Source organism: Lissotriton vulgaris, unplaced genomic scaffold (genome assembly GCF_964263255.1).
Source record: "Lissotriton vulgaris unplaced genomic scaffold, aLisVul1.2 SCAFFOLD_1950, whole genome shotgun sequence".
Taxonomy (NCBI): Eukaryota; Metazoa; Chordata; class Amphibia; order Caudata; family Salamandridae; genus Lissotriton; species Lissotriton vulgaris.
The window spans coordinates 249,814-274,179 of record NW_028246568.1 but is presented as its reverse complement, the minus strand read 5'-3'; the positions used below and the strand labels follow the sequence as shown (position 1 = coordinate 274,179).

The 24,366-nt window shown below is 48.0% G+C and overlaps 1 protein-coding gene across 1 annotated transcript in view; it reads right to left on the bottom strand.

The window, feature by feature from the left end:
• Window positions 1-388: 388 nt before the first annotated feature.
• LTO1 (LTO1 maturation factor of ABCE1) overlaps window positions 389-24,366 on the bottom strand; it is a 99,579-nt gene continuing 75,601 nt past the window's right edge. The window contains exon 5 of the mRNA XM_086949458.1: window positions 389-993. Within this exon, the coding sequence (XP_086805584.1) occupies window positions 925-993 (69 nt within the window). The 3' untranslated portion in view covers window positions 389-924. The remainder of the gene's footprint in view (window positions 994-24,366) is intronic.

The following is a 24,366-nucleotide window of genomic DNA, read 5'->3' as shown; positions in this document are numbered from 1 at the left end:
GTTTCCCTCACTTACTTATTCAAAGACAAATTCACTCTTTCCACACGGCATTCAGACGCCAACTGCTGTGGTACTGCCCAGAAAAAAATTACTACAACAGCGCTTCTCTAGATCTTCCTAAGTAACTTCTGCACTGGCTACAATACCTACTAAATTCTGCATCCAAAATATAACACTACAGAATGCACTGTTACAGCTCAGCAGCTCTGTGACTTCATTGGTGTCACATATGTCCTTACAACAGGTATTTCCAAATTTCTTTCTTCTTTGAAAAGATGCAGCTTACTATACGTGAAAAGTATTTTACTGAATAATTCCCCAAAATAATTTCCTAGTTTCAGGAAACCGATCATTAAACGGTGGTAGACAGGATAACTACACATTTGGGTACTGCAAAAATATATATTTTATTATTTATTTCCAAATGTACAAATCACACAGTGTAAACTATTTAAAAACTGTAGCATATTAAAAACATACTTCACAAATAGCTTCAATCACAAGCTATGTTTGTGGTATACTTTTTAGGAAAACATGTTGAAAGTCAGGTAAGGCACGGACTTAAAATCCTGATTTGTTCCATTAAGCATTTATTCAAAAGAGCACTTGGAAAGTACCTCTGAATGTGGGAATGTCCTCTTAGTGCACTGCCCACTGCCACCACATTACTATGAAGAATCCTACTGGTGGCTTCTTTTAGACAGTTCATGAATACAGAGCAGCTACAACTCAAAGCAAGTCTTCCAACCTGCACGCTTCAACACCAGGTGTCTCCTACTTGCTGCTTCTTCTCGGGCTAGGATTAACAAAGCACTGTAGCAGGCCCGCTTATGACGAGATCGAAATGTCGAGCACCTTGTAAATGCTTCCTAACGAGATTATCAATCTGGTCCTTGCATCAACACTTATTTACAGCAATTTCCCTCAAAATGAAAATCCAGAGCCTTCCTTTGACAGCATGATGTCCGGCTGAATATTTAGCATTGAGCACAACTGTACAAAGACAAGAAAAAAAGAGGAAATATCTGTAATTTATGAGATTTTCTTTTTTTTGTTACATTTAACAATCAGCTAGAGGCACCCCACTCTGTAATAAGTTGAACATAAAACAGTACAATGAAATGTTGGGAGCTCCATTGAAGATGATGGAGTGCTTCGGGCTTCAATTGGCTGATAGAAGCCCGGAGCTCCAACATTCCAATGCTGTCCTTCACAGCTGTTGCTGTCCTTTGACCCTGTCACCAGGCAGGTCGCTCCTCTCACCGCCACGCAGCCCCCTGTGTGACCTGTAATCAGCTTGTGCTGGCCCGCCTACAACGCGACAGAGTACTGTTTCTGCTGCCATTTTTTGGTTTGTTTTGTTCAGTGCCCTTCCTTGTTTTTCTGTACCCATGTGCCTATTTTGCCCCTGTGCCCCCTCTCCTTTTTCCCCCGCCCTCCCTGTCTCCGCCGTTTTCCCGCCTCTGCGTCCCTGCCCCCCTGCCCCCCATTGGCCGCCCCGCTCCCACCTCCCAGCTGCTCCTCCCTCCATCTGACCCTCATATGAAGGCCGCGCAGCGGGTGTGCCGCTGCGCGCCGAAAGCGCGCCAAAGGCAAGCTTGTCTGTGCCTGTCCGTGCCTGGACCGCGTCCAGCACCAGGACCACTGGACCCCGCAACGCCAGACTGCACTACGACTCCAGCACCCTCCACGCACTCAACACTGGACGAGACCACCCCTGCTACCAGGCCACCCCGAACCGCACCCAAGGGCCCTGCGCCTGTCCGAACTGCAGATTCACCGGCATCCAGCCCACCAAACCACCAACCAGAGAACCCAACCACCACCGCTGCATCTTTCTCAACACCCGCTCCGCTCGCAAGCACGCCATCGAACTCTGGGACCTCCTAGACTCTACCGTCCCCGACGTGGCCTTCCTGACGGAGACCTGGCTGAACGCCACCTCGGCACCAGACATCGCCATAGCCATCCCACAGGGCTACAAGATCACCTGCAGAGACCGCAGCAACAGAGCTGGAGGGGGAATCGCCATCATCCACAAGGACACCCTCAGAGTCTCGACCAACACCGACGACACCCTTACCACTGCCGAGCACATGCACTTCCAAATCCACACCAACCCCAACACGACCCTCCGAGGAACACTCGTCTACAGACCACCCGGACCAAGACCACAGTTCAGCGACACCATCGCCGACCTAGTCAGCACCCACGCCCTCGCTTCCACGGACTACATCCTCCTCGGGGACCTGAACTTCCACCTCGAGAACAACAACAACGCCAACTCCACAGCCCTGATCGACAACCTCAGACTCAAACAGCTTGTGACGACACCCACCCATGCCGCTGGAAACACGCTGGACCCCATCTTCTCCACAAGCCACCACTTCTCCTTCAACCACACCACTGAACCCCACTGGACCGACCACAGATGCGTCCACTTCACCTTCAGGAAACCACCACACACCAACGCACCCAACAGCTTCCACGCCGCTGCTGGGGCAAGGTCACCAAGGACCAACTGACTACCACCCTTGCCCTGATACCACCTGCCGACCCCACCGACCCCAACACCGCCGTGACCAGCCTCAAACAGTGAATCAACGACTGCGCCAACACCTTCGCCCCTCTCAAGACCTCCAAAACCAACCACACTAACAAGAAAGCCACCTGGTTCACCGAAGACCTCCGGATCTCCAAGCGCACCTGTCGGAAGCCGGAGAAGAAATGGCTCTACGACCGAACACCAGACAGCCACACAGCCCACAAGAGCGCCTCCCACAAACACCACCAACTCATCAGGACCGCCTTCAAGGACTGCCTTCAAGGACCGCCTAGACAACAACGCACACAAAACCAAAGATCTCTTCAACATCGTGAAAGAACTCTCCAACCCCAGCTCCAACACCAACGACATCCCACCATCACAAGACCTGTGCGACTCCCTGGCCACCTACTTTCACCGCAAGATCACCGACATACACAACAGCTTCAACTCAGAGACCCCCCATACGCACCATCGAGTACACCACCCCGCAACCACTACCTGCACCAGCCGCCTGACTGCCTGGCCCAATGTCAGCGACGAAGACACCAGCAAAATCATGAACCCCATCCACTCCGGATCCCCATCCGACCCCTGCCCTCAACACGTCTTCAACAAAGCCAGCACTACCATTGCGCCCCACCTCCGGAAAACAATCAACAGTTCCTTCAAGACAGCAACCTTCCCGGAAAGCTGGAGGCACGCAGAGATCAACGCCCTTCTGAAGAAGCCCTAGGCGGACCCCAAGGACCTCAAAAACTTCCGGCTCATCTCCCTGCTCCCGTTCCCGGAAATAGTGACAGAGAAGATTGTCAACAAACAGCTAACCCGCTACCTCAAAGACAACAACATCCTAGACCCTTCCCAATCTGGTTTCCGCAGCAACCACAGCACCGAGACCGCCCTCATCGCCGCCACTGACATCAGGATCCTCATGGACATCGGAGAAACAGCCGCCCTCATCCTCCTGAACCTATCAGCTGCCTTTGACACAGTCTGCCACCGCACCCTATCAGCACGCTTCCACGACGCCGGAATCCAGGAGAAGGCCCTAGCCTGGACCACTTCCTTCCTCTCCGGCAGAACCCAGAGGGTCCGCCTACCACCCTTCCGCTCGAAAACCACAGAGATCATCTACAGCGTCCCACAGGGATCCTCCCTCAGCCCGACGCTGTTCAATATCTACATGGCACCGCTCGCCCACGTCGCACTACAACATAACCTCAACATCATCTCCTAAGCTGATGACACCCAGCTGATCATATCCCTCACCGAAGACCCCCACACCGTCAAAGCCAACCTCCACAGAGTAATGAAGGCCGTAGCCGACTGCATGAAGGATAGCAGACTGAAGCTGAATTCAGACAAGACGGAGGTCCTCATTCTCGGACCCACCCCATCAGCCTGGGACGACTCTTGGTGGCCCACATCGCTAGGCACAGCCCCAGAACCCACAGACCACGCACGCAACCTGGGGGTCTTCCTTGACTCCACCCTCTCCATGACATGGCAAGTCACTGCCGTCTCTGCATCCTGCTACAACACCCTCCAAATGCTCCGAAGGATCTTCAAGTGGATCCCTCCTGACACGAGAAAAACCGTCACCCAGGCCCTCATCACTAGCAGACTAGACTACGGGAACGCCCTCTACTCAGGAACAACAACCTAGCTCCTGAGACGACTACAACTAATCCAGAACGCATCGGCACATCTGATCCTCGACGTCCCCCGACACAGCCACATCACACCCCACCTGAGAGGCCTGCACTGGCTCCCCGTCAACAAGAGGATCACCTTGAAACTCCTCATCCACGCACACAATGCACTACACAACACCGGACCTACATACCTCAACAACCGACTCAGCTTCCACATCCCCACTCGAAGCATCCGCTCAGCCAACCTCGCCCTCGCCACAGTTACTCGTATCCGAAAAACCACCGCCGGCGGCAGATCCTTCTCCTACCTCGCCGCCAAGACCTGGAACGCTCTCCCTACCAGCCTACAACCGACCCAGGACCTGCTAGCCTTAAGAAGACTTCTCAAGACCTGGCTCTTCGATCAGTAGTGATCGCCTCCCCTACCAGCACCTTGAGACCCTTACGGGTATGTAGCGCGCTTTAGAAATGCAGTGATTGATTGAACAAGGGCCTCATGGACCCATTGGGAATTTCAAACCCCTCGGGCTCCCTGAGGCCTTTGTTTTATTTGTTAGTACATTCTGCCCTCTAGTAGTGGAATGTTCTAATTGCCTTAGAGCGCTCCGCAGCTGGGCTATACTGGCATTAAAGTCCAGCTCCCATTTAAAAAGCCTGAGCTGAATACTGGAATGGTTCTTAAATGGCCAGTATAGTCCGCTACCGCAGGCTGTAAGGCTATATTTTGCATGTTGTTGCCGTTTTTACTGGTTTCTGGTTTTCAGCTAATATACAAATGTTAGGCAACAGAGCCATCCATGCAATGTAATGATATACACATGGCTCTTGCCAATGAAATGGTGGGTGTATGAACCAACCTATGAAAAGTTTAATACCATCCTGAGATTAGCCCAGCACAAGGAGCACACCCCCGGCCGCTCCTGCTGCGCGTCTTCCTGGGGTCTCGGTCTCACCTGGGCACCCCACCTGTCAGTTTCGTTGGAAGGCAGCTCAGGGAGCCCACCCACCAGCTGCCCACGCAGGCTACCCGACTGGCCAGCACTCTTTCTTGTGTGCTGCAGCTGGAGCCGGCAACTATGTTCTGGTCTGCCCGCTCCCACGGACAGACACGAAGACTCCCGCTGGTCCAGCCGGATCTAGATCCTTCCTCATGCCATGGGGGAGTGTGGCAGCACTTCACCCTCCTACATGGGGCACACCGGAGCCTTTAGTTGGGGATCCCAGGCCCCTCCACGTGGGAGTTCTTCACGGGGAGCGCAACTGTGCTCCCCAAATTCACCCATAGCTTCGGGACCCAGAGTTGGGGTGCTGTGCCCTTCTTGGCATCAGGGCCTTTTGGGCCACTTCACAGGGAGCGTGACAGCGCCCCCCACCCCCTCCCCCCCCAGACTTTTCTTCTTGTGGGGGAAGCCCCCGGTACGTGACCCACATCTTGGACTGCGGTTACAGATTTCTTATCTTGTGCATCTGGATTAAGACCAGTGTACTGGTTAATTGCTTAATAACATATTTTATCTTCCCAGGAAGATCACTGAAAAACTGCAGATCTGACTCCCATAATGATTTATCATATTTTTCCAAGAGACCAAAGATTTTTGCTGCTCTTATGGTAGACTAAGATGTGCCACAGACTTTCTTGCCAAATGTATTCAGTCAACTGTTCAGCCCAGTGCACAGATTGTACAGTGCTTTTTTCCATGTAGATGCAAGAACATGATGGGCTTCCATACAGAAGTTTGATCAAATCAATTCGGCCTAGGGCACAAATTATTTCTATGTGTGATGTTTTAAAAGAGCAAATCATAAAATTAAAGCATTATGGGCCAGATGTATCAAAGGGTTTTGCGCATTCTGTGTCTATGGGAAAATGTGTTTATGCATATAGCCCATTGTGTATTTTTCACTGATAGTGTTGAAGCTGATGTAGATATTCAAGTAGATTACTGGAGCAGTATGTGACGCATTAAATAAGATATATTTTCAACAGTCTCTCTGTTCTCGATGAGTTGAAGAGCAAGGCTAATTCCAACTCCCCTCAGGCCTTGGTGCTCCTTGATTTGTCCGCTGCCTTTGACACGGTCGACCATTCCATCCTACTCGACTGTGTCAGGGCACCGGGCATCCAGGGCACCGCCCTTTCTTGGCTCTCCTCATTCCTCCAGGGTAGGACACAGGCCGTCCGTCTCCCCGGTTTTTCTGCCCCTCCCCGTTCCGTGCCTTGTGAGGTTCCCCAAGGTTCCTCCCTTTCCCCTCTTCTTTTTAATCTTTATATTCATCCCCTCATCAATTCCCTGCTCAACATGGAGGTCTCTGTGTATAACTACGCAGACGACCTTCAGATTGTTTTTGATCTCTCCCCTGCCCTTTATTCTCTTCTTAAATTTCAATCCGTACTTATTTTTATTTCTGACTGGATGAATCAAAACCACCTCAAACTCAACCCGGACAAAACGGAGTTGGTCCTGACTGGTGGGGCCACCAGCCCTTGGACTCCTGCCTTCTGGCCTTCCATCTTCAGCCTCCCTCCGGTTCCATCGGTGACAGTCAGAACCCTGGGCATCAAAATCAGTCAGGACCTCTCCATGCGTCCTCAGGTCAGCTCTGTAGTATCATCCTGTTTTCTTTCCCTCAGGATTATCAGAAAAATTTCCCATTTCTTTTCCACTGATGCTCTAAAAATAATTGTTTTGGCCATGATTCTCTCCTACGGGAACTGCCTGTACGTGGGCATTCCTGCCTATGAGCTCCGGCGCCTTCAGACCATCCAGAACCAGGCCGCCCGCCTTATCCATCACCTCCCCAGGTCCCAACATACCACCCCCCTCATCAAATCCCTTCATTGGCTTCCCATCCTGCAGAGAACTCTCTTCAAGATGGGATGCCTAGTCTTCATGGCCCAGGCCCGCACTGCTCCCGCTTTCATTAATTCCATGATTACCCACTACCACCCTTGTCGTAATCTTCGTTCCTCTAGTCAGGCTCTCCTCAGTGTCCCCCGCTTCCGCAAATCCAGAACCGGTGGCACTAGATTTTCCATTCTTGCCCCCCGCTTCTGGAACAGCCTTCCACCCACCATCAGCTCCATCACGGACTACCTGCATTTTCGTAAGGCCCTTAAAACCCATCTGTTTACCCAAGCCTACACAAACCCGTAATTCCCTGGCCGCCTCTTCCATCTGATACTATCAATCTCCCAGCGCCAGGAAACCGGTTGGTCACAGCGCGCTTTACAAATATTTTCAACATCAACATCAACCTTAAAATGCAACATTATACAACGATTTACCGATTTTATTTACAGGAATTCTCTCTTTTTAAACAGTACGTCTCCCATGTCGTACTTGGGGGTGGGATTAGTTGTGCCCTCAGCACCAATCACATTTCAAGCATTCCGGTATATATCTGTAAGGGCAGCTTCTCCAACGCAGCTCGAATTAGAAGGATTTTGTTTCTTTAGTTGGAGGATGAGACAATCACACACTTGTCACTGGCGAGGTAGTGCGGAGGAGGCTAATGTCTCGTTCTCTGCATTAAAGAGGTTAAATATACATACAAATCTTTACTTAATAAAATATCCATGGAAAATATTGTCAGTGAAGGGAAACAGCAATGTTGGCTCAGCCGACGTTGTTAAGACTGTTTCCCCTCAAGCCTTACCACAATTGCCTTTACCACGCATGTGCCTTAACAAATCATATGCATGGTGTTCGACCTGGCATCTTTGGCGTGGCTTTCCCCTATCTTTTTGCCTCTACCTCTTGTATTTTTGATGCTGTGCTTGATTTCGTTTTTGCTGGTTTAGATGCTTTGGGCATTTTGCCACTGCTGTTCAGTGTCAAAGTGCAAGAGCGCCCTGTGTAAATTGCTATTATGATTGGTTGTCCATGATTGTGTCACCAAGAAGCCCCTAGCAAAGTGCACTGAGTGTACCAGGGCTGGTGATAAATGCTACTAGTGTGCCTGCAGCACTGATTGTGCCACCCACATGATTAGCCCTAAAATGGTGTCTCAGGCCTGCCACCGCAGTGCCTGTGTGCAGTCTGTGAACTGCCATGTCCTGGGTAGTGTCCCCACTGGTCAGGCCTAACCCTTCCCTTTCTGTACACATTGGTCACCCCTATGGAAGGCCCCCTGTATCCCCTTGGGCAGGGTGCAGTGTAGAGCATGCGCAGGTGACATGCTCTGGTAGTGAATTACAGCCTTTTCGTTTTTCACTGATGTAAGGCAATCTTGCCCCATAGGCTATCATGGGGAATTCTGGCTAAAGTGGCTACCAGCATATCTTCCCATTGGAGCAAGAGGAGACATAAAAGTCTAGAATCCCTGAACACAGAATTTAATAACACATCTTTTAGGAGAGGTTGTTTTTAAATCCTGTGTTTGAGAACAGCACTTTTAGAAAGTTGCTATTCTCTTGTCTGACCTTTCTGTGTGCCTCGGCCTGGTTGTGAATTTACTGTCTGGTTAGAGAGTGACAGGGGCTGGGAGCCCCCAGGAGGCTGGCTGAGTCAGTCCTAGGCTGTGACTGCATCTGCATCTTGAGTGGTGGGAGGAGATCGCACCTGGGCCTGAATAGGGCTGTGCCTGCCTTCCACAATGCTGGCTCCACCTCCTGCTGGGCGGCTGACGACCCTGACCCTCTCCGTGAAAGGAAAGGAGAGGCCAGGAAAACAAAGTGCTCAAGGAACATCCAGAACTGGTACAGACCGGGCTCAGAGCCCTCCTGCACAAAGGGATGAAAGACTTTTAGGGGTATAAGTACAGGACCCCCCTGACTACAGAAAAGTAGATCCTGGAATCAAGAAGGAACCTCTGCCAAGGAGAAAGCTGAAACTGAAGAAGGAAGACTGTCCTGCTTTTGCTCTGCTGGACTGACCTGCTGTTTCTTTGCTGCCAAGGGGAGGGGAAGGACTTTGTTTTTGGTGCTGTGTCCCCTTGCTTGAAGGAATCTCCAAGGGCCTGAGAAGAGCTGGCTGCCTGTTAAGAAGTCTCAGGGACAAAAGAACTTCACCCCCAGCTTCCCTGTACTCTGCTGAGAGAGTTCTGTCCTTCCTAGAGTGCTTGAGCCAGTTGTGGTGCCTCTGGAAGTTGTACCTGTGTTGGGAAGCTGGAAACCAAGCTTTTAAAGACTTTCTGCAAGTTTTGTCGCATTGTTCGCTTGCGGAGCGCATCCCCGACAGTGCGAGGAAATTCCCACCGCTACGAAGGCCGAGATTGTCACAACGCCTGTTACCGCTGCCAAAGTCATCGCATCCTTTGTTTGCGGGACGCACCAGACCGGTGCAGGAAGATTACCATCGCTGCGAGTGTCGTCGCAGAGCCAGTCATCGCTGGATGAGATCGTCGCACCGCTTGCTTGCGGACAGCCTCACGTCATTGCGAGTGCCGTCGCAGAGCCATTGCAACAAGGAGCTGCGAGAGGAAGATCACCGCTGGTCCGTGCATCGTCACCCCGGAGATCGTCGCAACTCCAAAGATCATCGCATCGTACCTTTGCAAGCTTCTTTCACAGCGGAACCTCCGCACCGGAATCCATACAAGGTATCGCATCCGGAGTCACCGCATCACACCCGCAGGGCTGTCGCGTCGCCTCCCCAAGAGCTAAGGAGTGACGCATCGCTTGTTTTCCACCGCACCAGTTTCTGTTTTGGTACTTTGTCGCATCTAAAGGTACCGTTGGCTAAATGTGATGCAACTGGGAACTTTCCACGCAACTGTAGACTATTTTATCGCAACTTTAAGAACTCTTTTGGAACCATATTCTTGAACTGTGTATGTTAGATTTTTGTTGTTTTGGTCTTGTGTAGTTTAGATTAAAATACCTTTATTTTTCTAAACTGTTGTGGAGTCAGTTTGTGGTGTTTTCACTGTGTTACTGTGAGTGTTGGTACAAATACTTTACACATTGCCTTTGATAAGCCTTGCCTGCTCGTGCCAAGCTACCCAGAGGGTGGGCAGAGGTTATCTAAGAGTGTTTCCTCCTCACCCTGACAGGAAGCAAGAGTCCCTATTTGGACAGTGGTACCTATCTCTGCCAACTAGATAGCCCCTGTTCTAACACACAGTTTTGTTAATGCGCTGTCTAGTTGCCGAGTACCGAGCGGAGGCACAGTAAGGGGAAGACAGGAAGAAGGAGGACTAATTGGGAGAGGAGAAGGAGAGGTAAGTAGAGCTAAGGCTTGGTCTGGGGGATTGGAGGTGGAGATAAGGTTCAGAACTCGAGTCAAGGTAGTTTTTAAGTTGAGGACAGTTTTTAGGGCAAAGGGTGGCGGAAAAAGGGACAGTTTTCAGCACAGGGAGCAGGTTAGGGGTAGTTTATGGATGTAGAGGATCGTTTTTAGGGCTCAGGACATGGGGCGGAGGTAGTTTTTGAAATGGGGGCTTAATTTTTAGGGCTCAGGGCTGGGGGAGAAGGGACAGTTTACAGGGTAGGGAGCAGGGACGGGGTAGGTTAGGGATGTAGGAGATCGTTTTCATGGCTCAGGGCAGAGGACAGTTTTAGGCCTCAGGGAGGGTGGGGGCTGGGTCGGGGTACTATACTGAGGTAGAGAACAGTTTTTTAAGGCTATGGGCAGGTGGGCTGGGGTCGGGATAGTTTTTGGGGTGAGGGATTAATTTTTAGAGCTCAGGGCAAGTGGAAAAAGGACTGCTTACAGGGCAAGGAGCAGGGTCAGGCAGTTTAGGGGATAGTTTGTAGGGCTCAGGTAGCGTTGTACCATCAGACAACCTTTGGAGATCGTCTGCCAGATAAGTATCTTTATTTTGGGGAGAAAAAAACAAATTTGCACTATTCAAATTACGTTCCAAATGTGGTAAAGGTGCAGGAAGATACTATTAAGCAGAAAAATAGTTTGGAAAAACAGTTAGGAGAGCCCAAAACACCCCATAAACAAATAAAGTAGAGGCGACCTAGACAATGTGAAACTGTTCCTCAGTTCAAAAAGATCTATAATTCGCATATCGCCGTAAAGAACAGTCTGTCTCATGTAAACAGTATAAATACATAATTTTTCATCCCAAGTCTCAGTTATCCCTCCTTCTCGTCTTCCTAGTTCTTAAGATGGTCACACTATTCATGTGACCGTCTGTCGAGCTGTTGTTCATTTCCAATTCGGATTAATGTTGAAATTCTTAGTGCTTACAGAAATTCCATTTCAACTTATTATCTCTGATTTTGTAACAAACTATTCCTAAAAATAGTTTAAATGGACTCTCATTGAGCTACTTCAGCATGATAGAATCCAATGGCTTGATTCAATATTTTCCTCTAGAATAATTCCTGTCCTTCCTTCGTACTCCCTATTTATGAAGTTTATTATATTCTGGCTTTTTTGACTTTTTTACAGAATTACAGGCAAAATGCACTTGGTTGGGAGTCGCTAGCCACTTGGCGTTTTTGGCACACCAACTGCTTTATGACACACACCTTCATTTTGTACTGTGACCGATGTTCTAAAAGCAAAAAACTTATTCCAAAGGGTCGAAACAAAGTTTGCCTCATTAATATTTATAAAGCAGAAGTCTCTTTAAGACTCCATCCAAATATCTGTGAATTTAGGAACAAAGGGCATGAGAGGAACAGACCTCCGTCCCTGAAGAATAAGTTACTAACCTACGGTAACACCTTATCTGGTAGAGAATGTACCTTGGCTCAGAATTTCCCCATGCATCTGACTGACTCCAGAAACATTTTCGTTAGCAGTACCCCTGCATGCTCGTAGGTGTCCTCAATTGGTTCAACATCCATTGTCCACGTCATAAGTGACGTTGCCGTACCAGTATAGGTGCCACCCAGGCACACTGATGTCAGTTAATTTCCATGACTTTCCATGCCAGAAGTGTGGAGCAATGATGAACACTGAATAATGGTGTGTCAAAACTAGAGCCCTGAAAGGATTCCTCCCTGTCCCTAGAAATCTGTCAGAGCAGGGAGGATAGTAATGTTTAGTGAACGTGTGCAGGGAAGCCCAAGTTACAACCTGGCAGATATACAGGACACAAACTCAGTGAGCTAACGCAGTTGTGTCCGCTTAAGCTCTGGTGGTATGAGCCTACAAACCTTCAGGAGGCTGCTTCTTGGCCAGTGTGTAGCAGATTTTGATGGGGAGCACAACCCAGCTGAAGATGGTATGCAACTGTACTGCCCAGACATTTCATTACCCACATACATTTGTTGGTCCACCTGGAACTCTTATGTGTGATTATTGTAGAACGACAACACTCTTTTTGGGTCCATACGGAGGAGTTGCTCCTTTTTTCCCCCCCCCGAGGGGTGTGCAGGAGCATACTAGGTAGGCAAGGGTACAGATTGGCATGCATGAAAAGGGGTGACCACTTTTGGTAGAAAGAAGGCCTTTGTAGAAATTAATAATTTGTCAGGATAGACTGAGCGGTAAGGCGGCTCAGATGATAAGGCCAGCAGGACACTAATGCTGCAGGCATATGCAATTGAAACAAGGAAGGCTGTTTTCAAGTGAGAAGCCTCAGGCGGCAATTAATGAATGGGAAAGAAGGTAAGAGATGAGTAAAACGATTGAGGAACCTATGTACAATAGGGACCTAGAGGCAATAGACTGACTGCCTCAATTTGAAGAAAAATATCTGGACCCGAGAGAATTATTCAGTTCGCCTGAAAAAGCCAGTCAGTACCACCAACAAACCGTCCAGCCTAAAACTCCAGCCTTATGCATAAACCCTTTAAATGAAAGTAACCAACTAGTTGCAAATGAGCATAGGGATTTTGTAACTCTTACTTCTGATATTGATCAATTGAGGGAAGTTGTATTAACTCAAGACATCCCCGAAGCCCCCTTACAATCTCCTTCTCACTGTAGAATTAAAATTATATCTTGGAACATAGCAGGACTTCCAAGGAAAATGCAAGATCCGGATTGGCAAACATATATTGCTATGTATTATATCTGCTTGTCCCAAGAATCCTGGGCAAAAGAGTCCCTATTTAAAATTGGCTACAGGACTTTTAGCATTGAAGCACGTCAATCGGTTAGAGGGAGACCCTCAGGTGGGCTTTTAGCTTGGATAAAGAATGAAATAAATGTCTCTGTTGATACATTATCTACTGGTTCTGAAGATATATTGGGACTCAGACTTAATATATCAAACAAGCACTGTATGTACATGTTCAATGTTTATGCTAGACCAAGAGACCCTTCAAAAGAGTCAGTAACTATTACTCGATTAGAAGAGGTACTTGATATGGTCCCTACAAAAGATTTTGCTTTAGTTGCCGGTGATTTTAATTGCCGCTACGAGCCCCTACAGGGAGTGAGTTCGGCCATTGAGGAGCAAGACCTTATAATGGGCATTCCCCTATTGGATACAGTGGAGATGATGAGACCCACTGCCTCTGCCTTACAGCTGTTTAACTTAAGTATTGAAAAGGGATTGAGAGTGTGTAACGGCAGTAACCAGCTAGATATCCAGAGCTCACATACTTTCTCGAGGGGGTTATCCACCTCGAGAATTGACTATATCATGATAGGCATTGGTCACTTGGATTATGTTGAGGGATTTATTGTAGATAGTGCCAGGAAAGACAGTTATCACTTTCCTTTATGGCTGGAACTTTCAGGAGTCTTATCAAGTATATTTTTCCACCAGGACCCGCTAAGGTCCCAAATGTAATCCAGCCTCAACTCGCTAATAATAGGAGGGCTCTGAAGTGGCCAGTTATTTTGGGCAATGCTGATCTTTTAACTTTTGTATATAATACTTTTGCTGATCTTTTAACACAGTATCTAGCGGGGTCATCAAATGGCCCAACGATTACTCAAACGCACCAGATGCTGTTAGATACTATTAGGCCCCAGCTAACAAAACCAGCTTCTGGAACTAATAAACCAAAATCCAAGGATGGTTGTACCAATCTTTGGTTTGATTCTGGCTGTTCCCTGGCCAAGACAAATTTGTGTAAGGCTCTTGATTCTAAAAACATCATATTGATTAGAGAAGCAAGGTTTACTTTTACTAGTGTCCAGAAATCTGCACGTAGGAAATGGGAAGACGACTGTTGGGCCGAATTGCTATTAGCCTCCAAAAGGAACGATCAATTCCTGTTTTGGAAAATTTTAGTGAATGGCTCAAAAGCAGAAAACCCGGTGCAAGATTATTACTTGGATCCTAAGACTTGGTATACTAATTTTGCCGGTCTTTATGCACCCCCGGCTTCTGTTAATGAAGACTCTGTAGCTACGGTTAAAGGATTTTTGTCATTGACCCATACATCCACTATTAAGTTTTCCCTATCAGAAACCAGAAGTGCAATTGATGCTATAAAATCATCTAAGGCAGCAGGTCCCGATAAAATCCCCAGGTACATATTTAAACATGAGCCAGATGTATGGGCGCCCTATCTAAATCTTTTATGTAATAGTATAGCCAATGGCCAGCTTGTTCCTGCTTCGTGGAAAGGAGCAGAGATTGCTCCAATCTACAAGAAAGGTTCTAAGAAAGAACCCGTAAACTATAGACCAATCAGTCTCCTAGATACTTGCAAAAGGTTTACGCTAAACACATCCTAGATAGGTTGAAAGATTGGATTGTGGATAACAATGTCCTCTCCTCCTGTCAAGCAGGTTTTAGAAAGAAAACTAGCACGATAGACCAGTAATTATTGCCTGGAAGTACACAAGGCTGCGCCATGGGAACTTGTATGTGGCCTTCATTGATTTGAGGGCCGCTTTTCATTCTGTTTCTAGGGATTGTCTTTGATGTAGTCTTTTACATATGGGGTCCCAAACAATATTATACTTCAGCTCATTAGATTACATGAGAACACATATGCAAAAGTGCGCTAGGGGAAAGGGGGTGAACTGACAGAGGAGATACCTGTAAAAAGGGGTGTCCGCCAGGGCTGCATCCTGGCGCCAACGATCTTTCTCCTGTATGTTAATGATATGACTATGGCACTCAAAAAAGTTCACCATGACTCCCCGAAATTGGGAGGTGAACACATCTGTGCCTTAACTTTTGCAGACGATACCATCCTGTTATCACAAACCCCAAGGGGACTTCAAAATCTTTTAGATGCACTGGATCGTTATTGTAAACAAAAGGGTCTTGAAATCAATCCGACTAAAACTAAATATATGGCTTTCAGACCACATAGATGTTTCAATAATAAAATGCAGTCAAGTGGAGTTAGTTTGGAACGGGTGGCAAACTTTGTTTATCTGGGGGTGACCATAAACTCTAAACTTTCGTGGAACCCACAGATCATGAAATCTACAGCTGTTCTTAATCAATATGCTGGCCCAGTTGTAAAGAAACTTCTATCTACCTCATCAAAGGCTATTACTTCTGCTCTACTTGTTTACAAAGCTAGGGCTCAATCGTCTGCTTTATATGGCTCAGAGTTATGGGGAGGCGGGAGTCTTGCCCCACTAACTGTAGCAGAAAATAAAATCATGAGGAGATTCACTGCCCTCCCACAAAATACCCCAGTGATACCACTAATGATGGATCTGGGCCTCAAACGAATTGAGCATAGGGCAATATGAATCTCCCTTTCCTATTGGATTAGAGTATGGACAACCGAAGAACTGTTGATATACAGAAAGGCGATAGGTGAATTGATTAGTCTTGACTACTTGGTCACATTTTCTTGGTGGACCCACATCCGTACTTGGTTTTTGTGACTGGGCCCCAGTAGATACTGGGAGCATCCGGAACAGCTCTCCTCTGACTCAAAGCTGGAGTGCAAAACCATTTTTTGGAGTTATATTGACCAAAATATTGCAGCACGCCCCGACTATGGATCCCTTACTAATCAGTTTTTAAGTTTTAAAATAAGCCCCTCCTTTGAGCCGTTTATGGATGATATCGAGCCCCTCCTAGCTAAAGTATTGTACCTAAAATTTAGATATGGTACATTGCAAATTAAGAAATTTTTGTCTAGTTGGGGAAAAAATTCTGAGGAGGGCATTGATTTCTTTTGCACCGAGTGTACTATGGGTGGTCAAGAAGACCTAGCACATGTTCTATTCTTTTGTACTTGCAATGAAATCCCAAGGAGAAAATGGATTCGCCCCTTGGGTAGGAACTTGGGTATTAGACAGTGCGTTGAAATGTTACGTATTCTCAGAACAGACACCTCCCGGTTGGTCGTATTTGGGTTGAGTAGATTTCTACTAGCGACGAACTTTATCAGATTAAAACGAGGCTTAAAGTTCTGAAACAAGAGGGAATATGATAATACATGAATTGTGGCCTTGTCCAAAAAATGTCATCAAATTTTAATTACATTTGCTTTTTTATGTAAGAAATGCTGTATAGTTGGATTATGTAGACCCTGCCTAATTTACAATGTCTCCTGCGTTATGATTACTGATGGACCTAGGAATGATAAGTCAATAATTGTTATTTTAGCTGGACTGTAATCTTGTGATAATATCCCCTATATATTGTTGGAACTTGGAATTAATGGAAGAGGTACTTTACGCTGAGGACTTTTAAAAAATTGCACTTTATAATTAATGGATTGGTTACGGATACTACACTTTATTTATATCGCTTTTATCCTATTTATACATATCTATTTTATGGTTCTTGATGAACTTTTTCAGCTTTGATGATACAGTGATTCGAATAAAGATGTCTACAAACAAACAATAGGGGACTTGAACAAATAGTTGATCAGGCGAGAACAAGAAGGCAGAAATGGCAGATATATAGCCCTTAATAGTGTCCAGTGCAGAGCCCTGCTGGCCAAGAGAAAGAATGAAAAGCAGAGTGTCCAAAAGCGGCACAGAAAGGGGATCAATAGATTTTTCTACACATCATGCCAAAGTTTTGTTTCCAACTACAGGCATATACTGCAGCACACCAAACTGCTGACATTACTCATTCTCTGAGTAGGCCAACAGATCTTACCAAGGTCTCCCCACTGCTGAAAAAGACCTTGCGCCACCATCTGAGTGGAGACGCCATTCGTGATCTGCTAGGCATCTTCGGCTGAGTTTGTCCGCTCTGGAGTTCAGAGAACCCGCCAGGTGTTGAACCACCAGGGACAACACTGAACTACCAGCTATGGCCATAGAAGCAGGGCCTCTTGACAAAAAGGTACTCAACGCATCCCACCCTGGATCGGACAGAGTTTCAGCAGGTTGGTGTGGAGTCCGGATTACGCCAGAGACCAGAGTCCTCTGATCTCCACCTCTCCCAGATGGCCGCCCCATTACAGGAGTGACACATATGTGATTACTGTGATAACTAGTTGAGGAATGGAGAGGGGTCTTCCTCGGACATAATTGTGGTACGTTAGCCACCGCTGCATATCGTTAGTAGTTGTGACTGAGATCAGGACCTAGTCCGAGAGATTCCCCTGATGCTGCTCCACTGAAACTTCAGGTCCCACCGTAGAGCCTGCATATACCATCTGGCTTGTGTCACCAGCACGGTGCAGGAGGTCATGAGGCCCAGCAGCCTCAGAGTCACTCCCACCGAAACCCCAGATAGAGGCTGAAATATCAGTATTATAGCCTGAATGTACTTGTCTTGCCACTCAGGAGGATAAGCCCAAAACTACACTATGTCCAGAACAGCTAAGAAGAAAGGGAGCGCCCGAGAGGAAGTCTAGTGTGACTATGGCATGTTGATAGTTAACCGCAGCGAGTGCAGTAGTGAGCTGAAACCACTGCCATCACCTAGATGAAGACCCGCGGGTTGCCGATAAGGCCAAAAGGAAGCACGGTTTTAGGGAAGTTTTTGCATGGTTAGCCCCCACTTTTTGTCTGATGTGATTTCATTCTATTAGGGCACTGGATCCCGGCTAACTCAGTGTTTTGGGATTTCTCTTTCCCAAAACATTGTACTACGATTGGCACAACTACAGGTCTGCCTATAGTTACCTAGTAAGTAGTACCCCTGGTCCCTAGGGTATGGATATTAAATAAGTACCTTTGGGGCTGCAGCACTGGTTGTGACACCCCAGGGCCCTCTCACCAAGGCTATGTACTTTGCTGTTTTATACTGACTGATGGCAGTGTTGGATTTAATAATACATTCACACAGGAGACATTTTTAGTGGGTGCCCTGAAACATTATCAAACACTATTGGGGTCTCTGGCAGGTTTTTACCAGCCTGCCACTACCAGACCCGTTTCTGATCTCAAGAGGAGAGAGCCAGCGCTCTTAGAGGATAGAAACAATACCTGCTATTTCCTGTCTCTCCATGTAATGCCCCTAAATTCTGTATTTAGGTGGCTCCCGAAACCTGAACCACAGATTCATCGGACCAAAGAAGACCAGGACTCCCTGCACGAGAACTGAAGCTCTGCTGCAGAAGAAAAAGGCGCCAAACCTTGTCAGCTGCATGGACGCTGCCTTCTGTGTTGTCCTGAACCTGCAATGACTCAAAGAAGCCCAGAACACCTACTACTAACGAGAAATTGCAGGAAAGCTCCCTTGGAGTGAAGGTATCGCTCTCCTGCACACTGCAGGCACGGATCCCATTAAGTATGGTTTGTTGACTTGCTGTTTGTAGGAAGGTGGCTACCCGACTATGGTTACCCCAGATTTTTTGCCTTGTGTTTAGCTGGTTTTCGACTTAGTTGGCCTGGTTCCCTGCTAATCAGGGCCCCAGGCTATCTGCTCTCTCTGTAAAATGGATTCCATGTACCCTAGGTGCATAACTAAATTGGCTTGGGTCACCTTATCAGCCCCTGTACAGAGCACTATAAGTGCCCAGGGCATAGGTGCATCCAAGGCCTACCAGGGGCTGCAGCATATCTTTTGCCACCCCTGGCTGGCTATCCAAAATTGACACAACTGGCTGATCACTCAGCTGGGGCAAGCTGGTGTAATCACCCCTTGCTTAGATATAGTATGTCTATATCTAAACCTATCTGGACACATATATACCTATCCGTCACTCCTATGGCAGGCCTTAACAATCCTGGAGGCAGAGTGCTTGGTTTTATGTGAGATGGTGCTCTAGCATGAGCTGAGCCTGTCTGCAGCTGTCGGGAACAACTCCCTAAGCTGATCCGGGATAATGCCATACCATATACTATTAAGTGCATTATAATCCTCGCGGTTATATGTTAACTTTGGTATGGCTTTACCAAAACATGTCGTGTAAGGTGGCATACGATTTGGAATACTACCCCCTCGCCAGTCCTGGCGACGGGGGTAGCATTCCACCCCTCTAGAGGGAGACAACATGTTACTTTGCTAAAACGCGGTTGATTTTCAAAGAGCCTCAGATCCACAAAATGGATGCTCCTGCCACAGACACAAGTCTGACCTCCTGCTGCTGACCGTAACTCAGCAGAGGAGGCCTGGACAAAGGCTTTCCTGTCGCAGGGAGGTGTCACACCACCCTAGACAGGAGATAATGGATTGTAGCAGGGAGGTTTGAAAGAAACCAGACACTGCCTGGGGAGCACAAGGCTTCCCCTTGCATAATCCGGCCAAACTGGTTCTGGGGCAGACCAGCCCCAGTCCCAGCGCGGCCTGGATCAAAGAAAAGGGGTGTTCTACCCCCTTCCTGGGTCCCACCCATAGGAGGGGACCTAGCAGGTAATCCAGCTCCCTAGATTGGTATAAGAATGGGAGCAGTGCCAACGCACTCAGATTATCCTGATGAAACATTTGAAACGAAACTCTGGACCCATCGACACCCTACTCAACGTAGAAGACTGAAGAATCTCTCATGTGGTCAAGGAGTGACCGCCCTGTGCAAACAGGCACCACCCAGCACCTCGACGTCTGCTTTGTTGCAGTTACCGCCGGAACTCGAGCAACAGAGATCGACGAGAACAAGCTTGCCTGCCTTCTTACAGCCCAATCCACAGTCCCTGCAGAGCTCAGACCCGTGGAGGCGACCGGAAGCGTGGGGCACGCCATCTTGAAAAGACCACGAGACGCTGACTGTGCAGCCCACGAGTGACCCTCGAAGCTGTACACCGGGGTTTGAGAAGCCCCAACCCTGAGCCACTCTTGCACCAAAGCTCACCCCTCTACACTTGACGAGTGCTGCGTGGGGCCCTTCTGCTTTCTTTGGCTCGACGCGTTGGCCCGGTCACTTGCCAGCTGGCTTGTGGCCCCTGTGACGGCGAAAACCTAAAACCGACTTGTGATTCTGGTTGCTCCAGACTTGCACCAGCTCCTCTGAAAAGGAGCCCCCGCTCTGACCCTCCTGGTCCGAGTGAGAAGCAATCTTCCAGTCCTGCGTGGATTGCTCTTGCCAAGTGTTGTTGACTACGATCTTGAAGCCGACAGCGCCGACGGTGAGAGCCTGCGTGGGACAGCTTGTGACCCACTCCTGGACGTCGCAGATGCCCCAGAGTCCACGTGGCAGCGGAGAGAAGCTCCTCGACAACCACCTGATTGCGCCCGACATTGCCTGGTACCATCCTGGTTCCACCCTGGTCACTGCTGAGTGACCCAGACTCTGTCCCCTCTGCTTTCAGGTATTTTTCTACTCTGATCCACCCTTGGATCACACCGGACACTTCTCCTTCACATCGCCTGCAGCATCTTCAGCTTCAAGCACCAACAACCTGCGTGACGAAACCAGATGCCACTTCGACCCTATGCCCCCGCTTCCTATGGGTGAAGTAACTCAGCAACGCCGGTGTTCCTACACTGGTACACACCTCTAGGGCCTGTGTCTAAAGTTTTGTCCATCTAGGTTCAGCGGAAGTATCCTTAAACTCTATTTGTGTAACTTTTACGCACCACTGACTTTGCATTGGTGCATGCGTGTACTTTCAGCACTGCACCCGAATCCAGCGGGCTTTTCCCGACTTCAGCATTGCTTGTCCCGACTGCTCCTGCCGATTCCCTATGCCCTAGGCCTAACCACTGTTCGATTGGTATCTCTTATACCACTTTCTTAATATATGGTTTGAGTGGCCACCCGCCCTCATCCATAATTGTGCAACTTTGTATGTTATACTGTTCTTTTGATTTAACGCTTGTGCTCCTTTGCTCATAAAGAGTACTGGCGATTATTTTAGAAATAAACACATACATTTTTATAATATATACTTGTGTGGTGTCCTTTCATTTGATATTACAGGATTGTGATTGGTAAAACAGCTCGCTTAACACGACCTCTTGAGTTTAGCCTTTAAGGCTGCTTAGTCTATGCTACCATTAAGATAGCTTGTCTATAAGGTTGAATTACAACCACAGACACCATAAGGGATTGTTTGGACTGATACAAGGTGGTTCCAGAATTGGAAACATCATATATCAGGCCAACTTCTCACACTGTTCCACGACGATCTTTGCGCAGCACCAAAGCAAGAAAAGGTACAACAGTTCCGGAGGGCCAGATCTGCCTCTACGCCAAGTTGGAGGCACCAGGACCTACAGGAGCCACGGTGTACCAATACCAAAGCATCGACTAACCAGCTCTGCTCCCATGGTCCCCATGCTCTTGTAACATGTTCCCTCTAAGGAGCCACTCCCGAACTTCTCATACTGAAACTGATCCCGACTTAAAATGAAAAGGGGATCTACATGAAAGCATTGCCTGATTTTTTGGGGTCTTTCCCCCCCCAATTGATTTCTATGGTGAATAATTGTGCACAACTGATACATTTTCCGAACTTTGAAAAATTCTAACTCTAAAAGTATTTACTTTAGAGCAGTGTTCTCGGTCTTAAAAATACATTAAAACAATGACTTTATTTTTAACAATTGGTCTTGGGTTTTTTCTTGAGTGCATTTCTCATTTATTGCTACTGTGAGGACAACAAATGCTGAGGACGACCGATCTGATCAGCCTAACTGCTCGCCCGCACTACCACAAAGAGAACAATAGAATGATCTGCCTTTACCTTTGTGTACCATTTGGGGATTCTCTGTACTTCTTTTTAGTTCACTATATAGGGAGTCAGCTTCCTACAACGGTTAACTGAAAGACCTGTAAACCGCACATCGCGACGGTTGGCAGGCAGAATGGGAATGGGAAAATTAGCATCCTGCAAGTACAACGCTGCCATTCAGTCTCCTGGAATCAGGGCATAAAAAACCTGAGCTAATGTAAGCATTTTGAATTTCTCCTTTTCGAGGAAGAGTTTGAGAGTTCGGAGACAGAGGATAGGACGAAAACACTTGCCTTTATGGGAACCAGAAAGTAGCAGAAACAATAACTACAGTCTACTTCTGGCACCAGAACCCGCTCTATAGCTCCCTTGACCAAGGCAGTTGAGACCTCCTTGCGGAGTAGGGACAGATAATCTTGAGTCAGTCGGTCATGAGATGGGGACATGGGAGGGTAGGTGTGAAGGGGAGGGATTAGCCACTACGTACAATCTGCAAAACCTACCTTTCCGATGTTATTGACTGGCAGTGGGGCAGGTGATGGCAAATTGAGCCACCAACTGAGTAAGCATGGTGGTAAAGGGGCAGACTAGGAGGATTTGGAGTCTGTTGCAGTAGAGGGAGAGGATGACCGTACTGGCCATTGTCCACCTGACCATAGACGTTTGTAGGTACCGTGCCTATGGACACGCAGAGACTGGGTGGCACGGTGGCTGAGCGGAAATTGGCACTGCTAGAAAACTCTTCCGTAACCACAAAAGGCAGATGGAGTTCGTCATGAGGCAGCAGAGAGGTCCAAGGACCTGGGCATGGCACAAGAATCTGTAAAGCACTCAAGTGCTGAATCTGCCTAGTCTCCGAAGAGACGGGTGCCATTGAAGGCCAGACGTTGTGCCTAAGAGCCACGGTCATGGAACCAGTTCTATCTAGTGAGTCAGTTGGTTCAAATCCACATAGAATAGTGAACTTTGCTGTGTCTCTCCCAACTGTGACAGCTTGGTAGAGTACAGCCTGGGCCTCCTCCGGGTCCTGTGGGAGCACTTGCGCAACTGTATCCCACAACGTGTGGGAATAAGGGCCAAAAAGGCAATTGGTGTTCACGGACCGCAATGCCAGGCTGGCGGAAGAATACATCTACTTCCCAAATAAGTTCAGCCTCTTGGATCGGTTGGGAAAGTGCAGTGGGTGGTGGAGGCTTGGGGGTGGTTGTTGTGTGAGGAAGCTTGAGTCCCCAGGTACAGGGTGATGGCAGAGGGCAATCAGCCTATTTACAGGAGCCCCTGTGGATCAGGTACCCAACAGGACGTCAATGAAGATGTCAATAAGAGGGAGTATGGGTTCCGATGTAGAGACTCCCGGTTGCAGCACCTGTGTCAAAAGATTAGTCTTGACTGACATATTGTGTAGCTGACCTCAAGGACCACAGCTGCCCTCTGTACCACCCATGAGTAAGAAGCACCCATCTCTTTTGCCACAGTAGGGGGAGGTAGCAGATTAGCTTTTGGAGACGTACCCAGGTACTCATACCAGTTCACACACTGTTCTTGCTCATAGGGCTGGTATTCTAAATGTTCCCCTGACCTCCTACCAGTATTTCCAGAGGCCTAGCCGATGAAAATGAGGCATCTCAGTCTGTATCGGGCAACGTTCCTCTGCATTGGGGATGACAATGGGGATGGTGCTGCTGGGGCACATAAGGACTGGGGTAGGTGGAGATGGCATGAGCAGCGTGAGTCCGGATCCAGAAATGGATCCCTGTGGCCCCACTGGGGACGAAGCTGCTGGCGCGAAACCAGCTGGGGCCCCTTCAGACCCCAGGGGGCCCAAAGGCGCATCAACAGGCCCAAATATGAGGCCCCGGTCCTCATAGAACTCTTTCAATTGGGTGGGGGTCTCTACGGCATACGGAAATACAGGGAGGCGCAGAGTTGGCACAGGTTCCGGGGAACGAGGCCTAGTACACCATAGTGCCCTCGTATCACTAGCTGATGGAGGAGTATTCGTAGAGCACTTCGACTACTTGCTGTTCTTTTTTTAGGGGTGGGTGGAATTTGCGTAATCGCGTTACGCAAATCTCTGCAAAACGGTAAAAATCTCTGCGAACATGCAAAAATTCTGCGAACAGGTGGAATTGCTTGTTCGCAATGCTTTTTTCCTGTTCGTAATTGCTATTTGCATGCTCGGGGGAAAATATCTCGAACACGCATTTTGAGAACGCGAACAAGCAAAAAATTTCACAAAATAGCGGAACGCAGAATTTTAGGCAATTTAGCGTTCTCCGCGGAATGCAAAATTACCCAAATTCCGTAAATTCCGCGAGTGGAACGGAATTTCAGGCCTATTCTTTTTGTCCTCCGACTTGAGTAT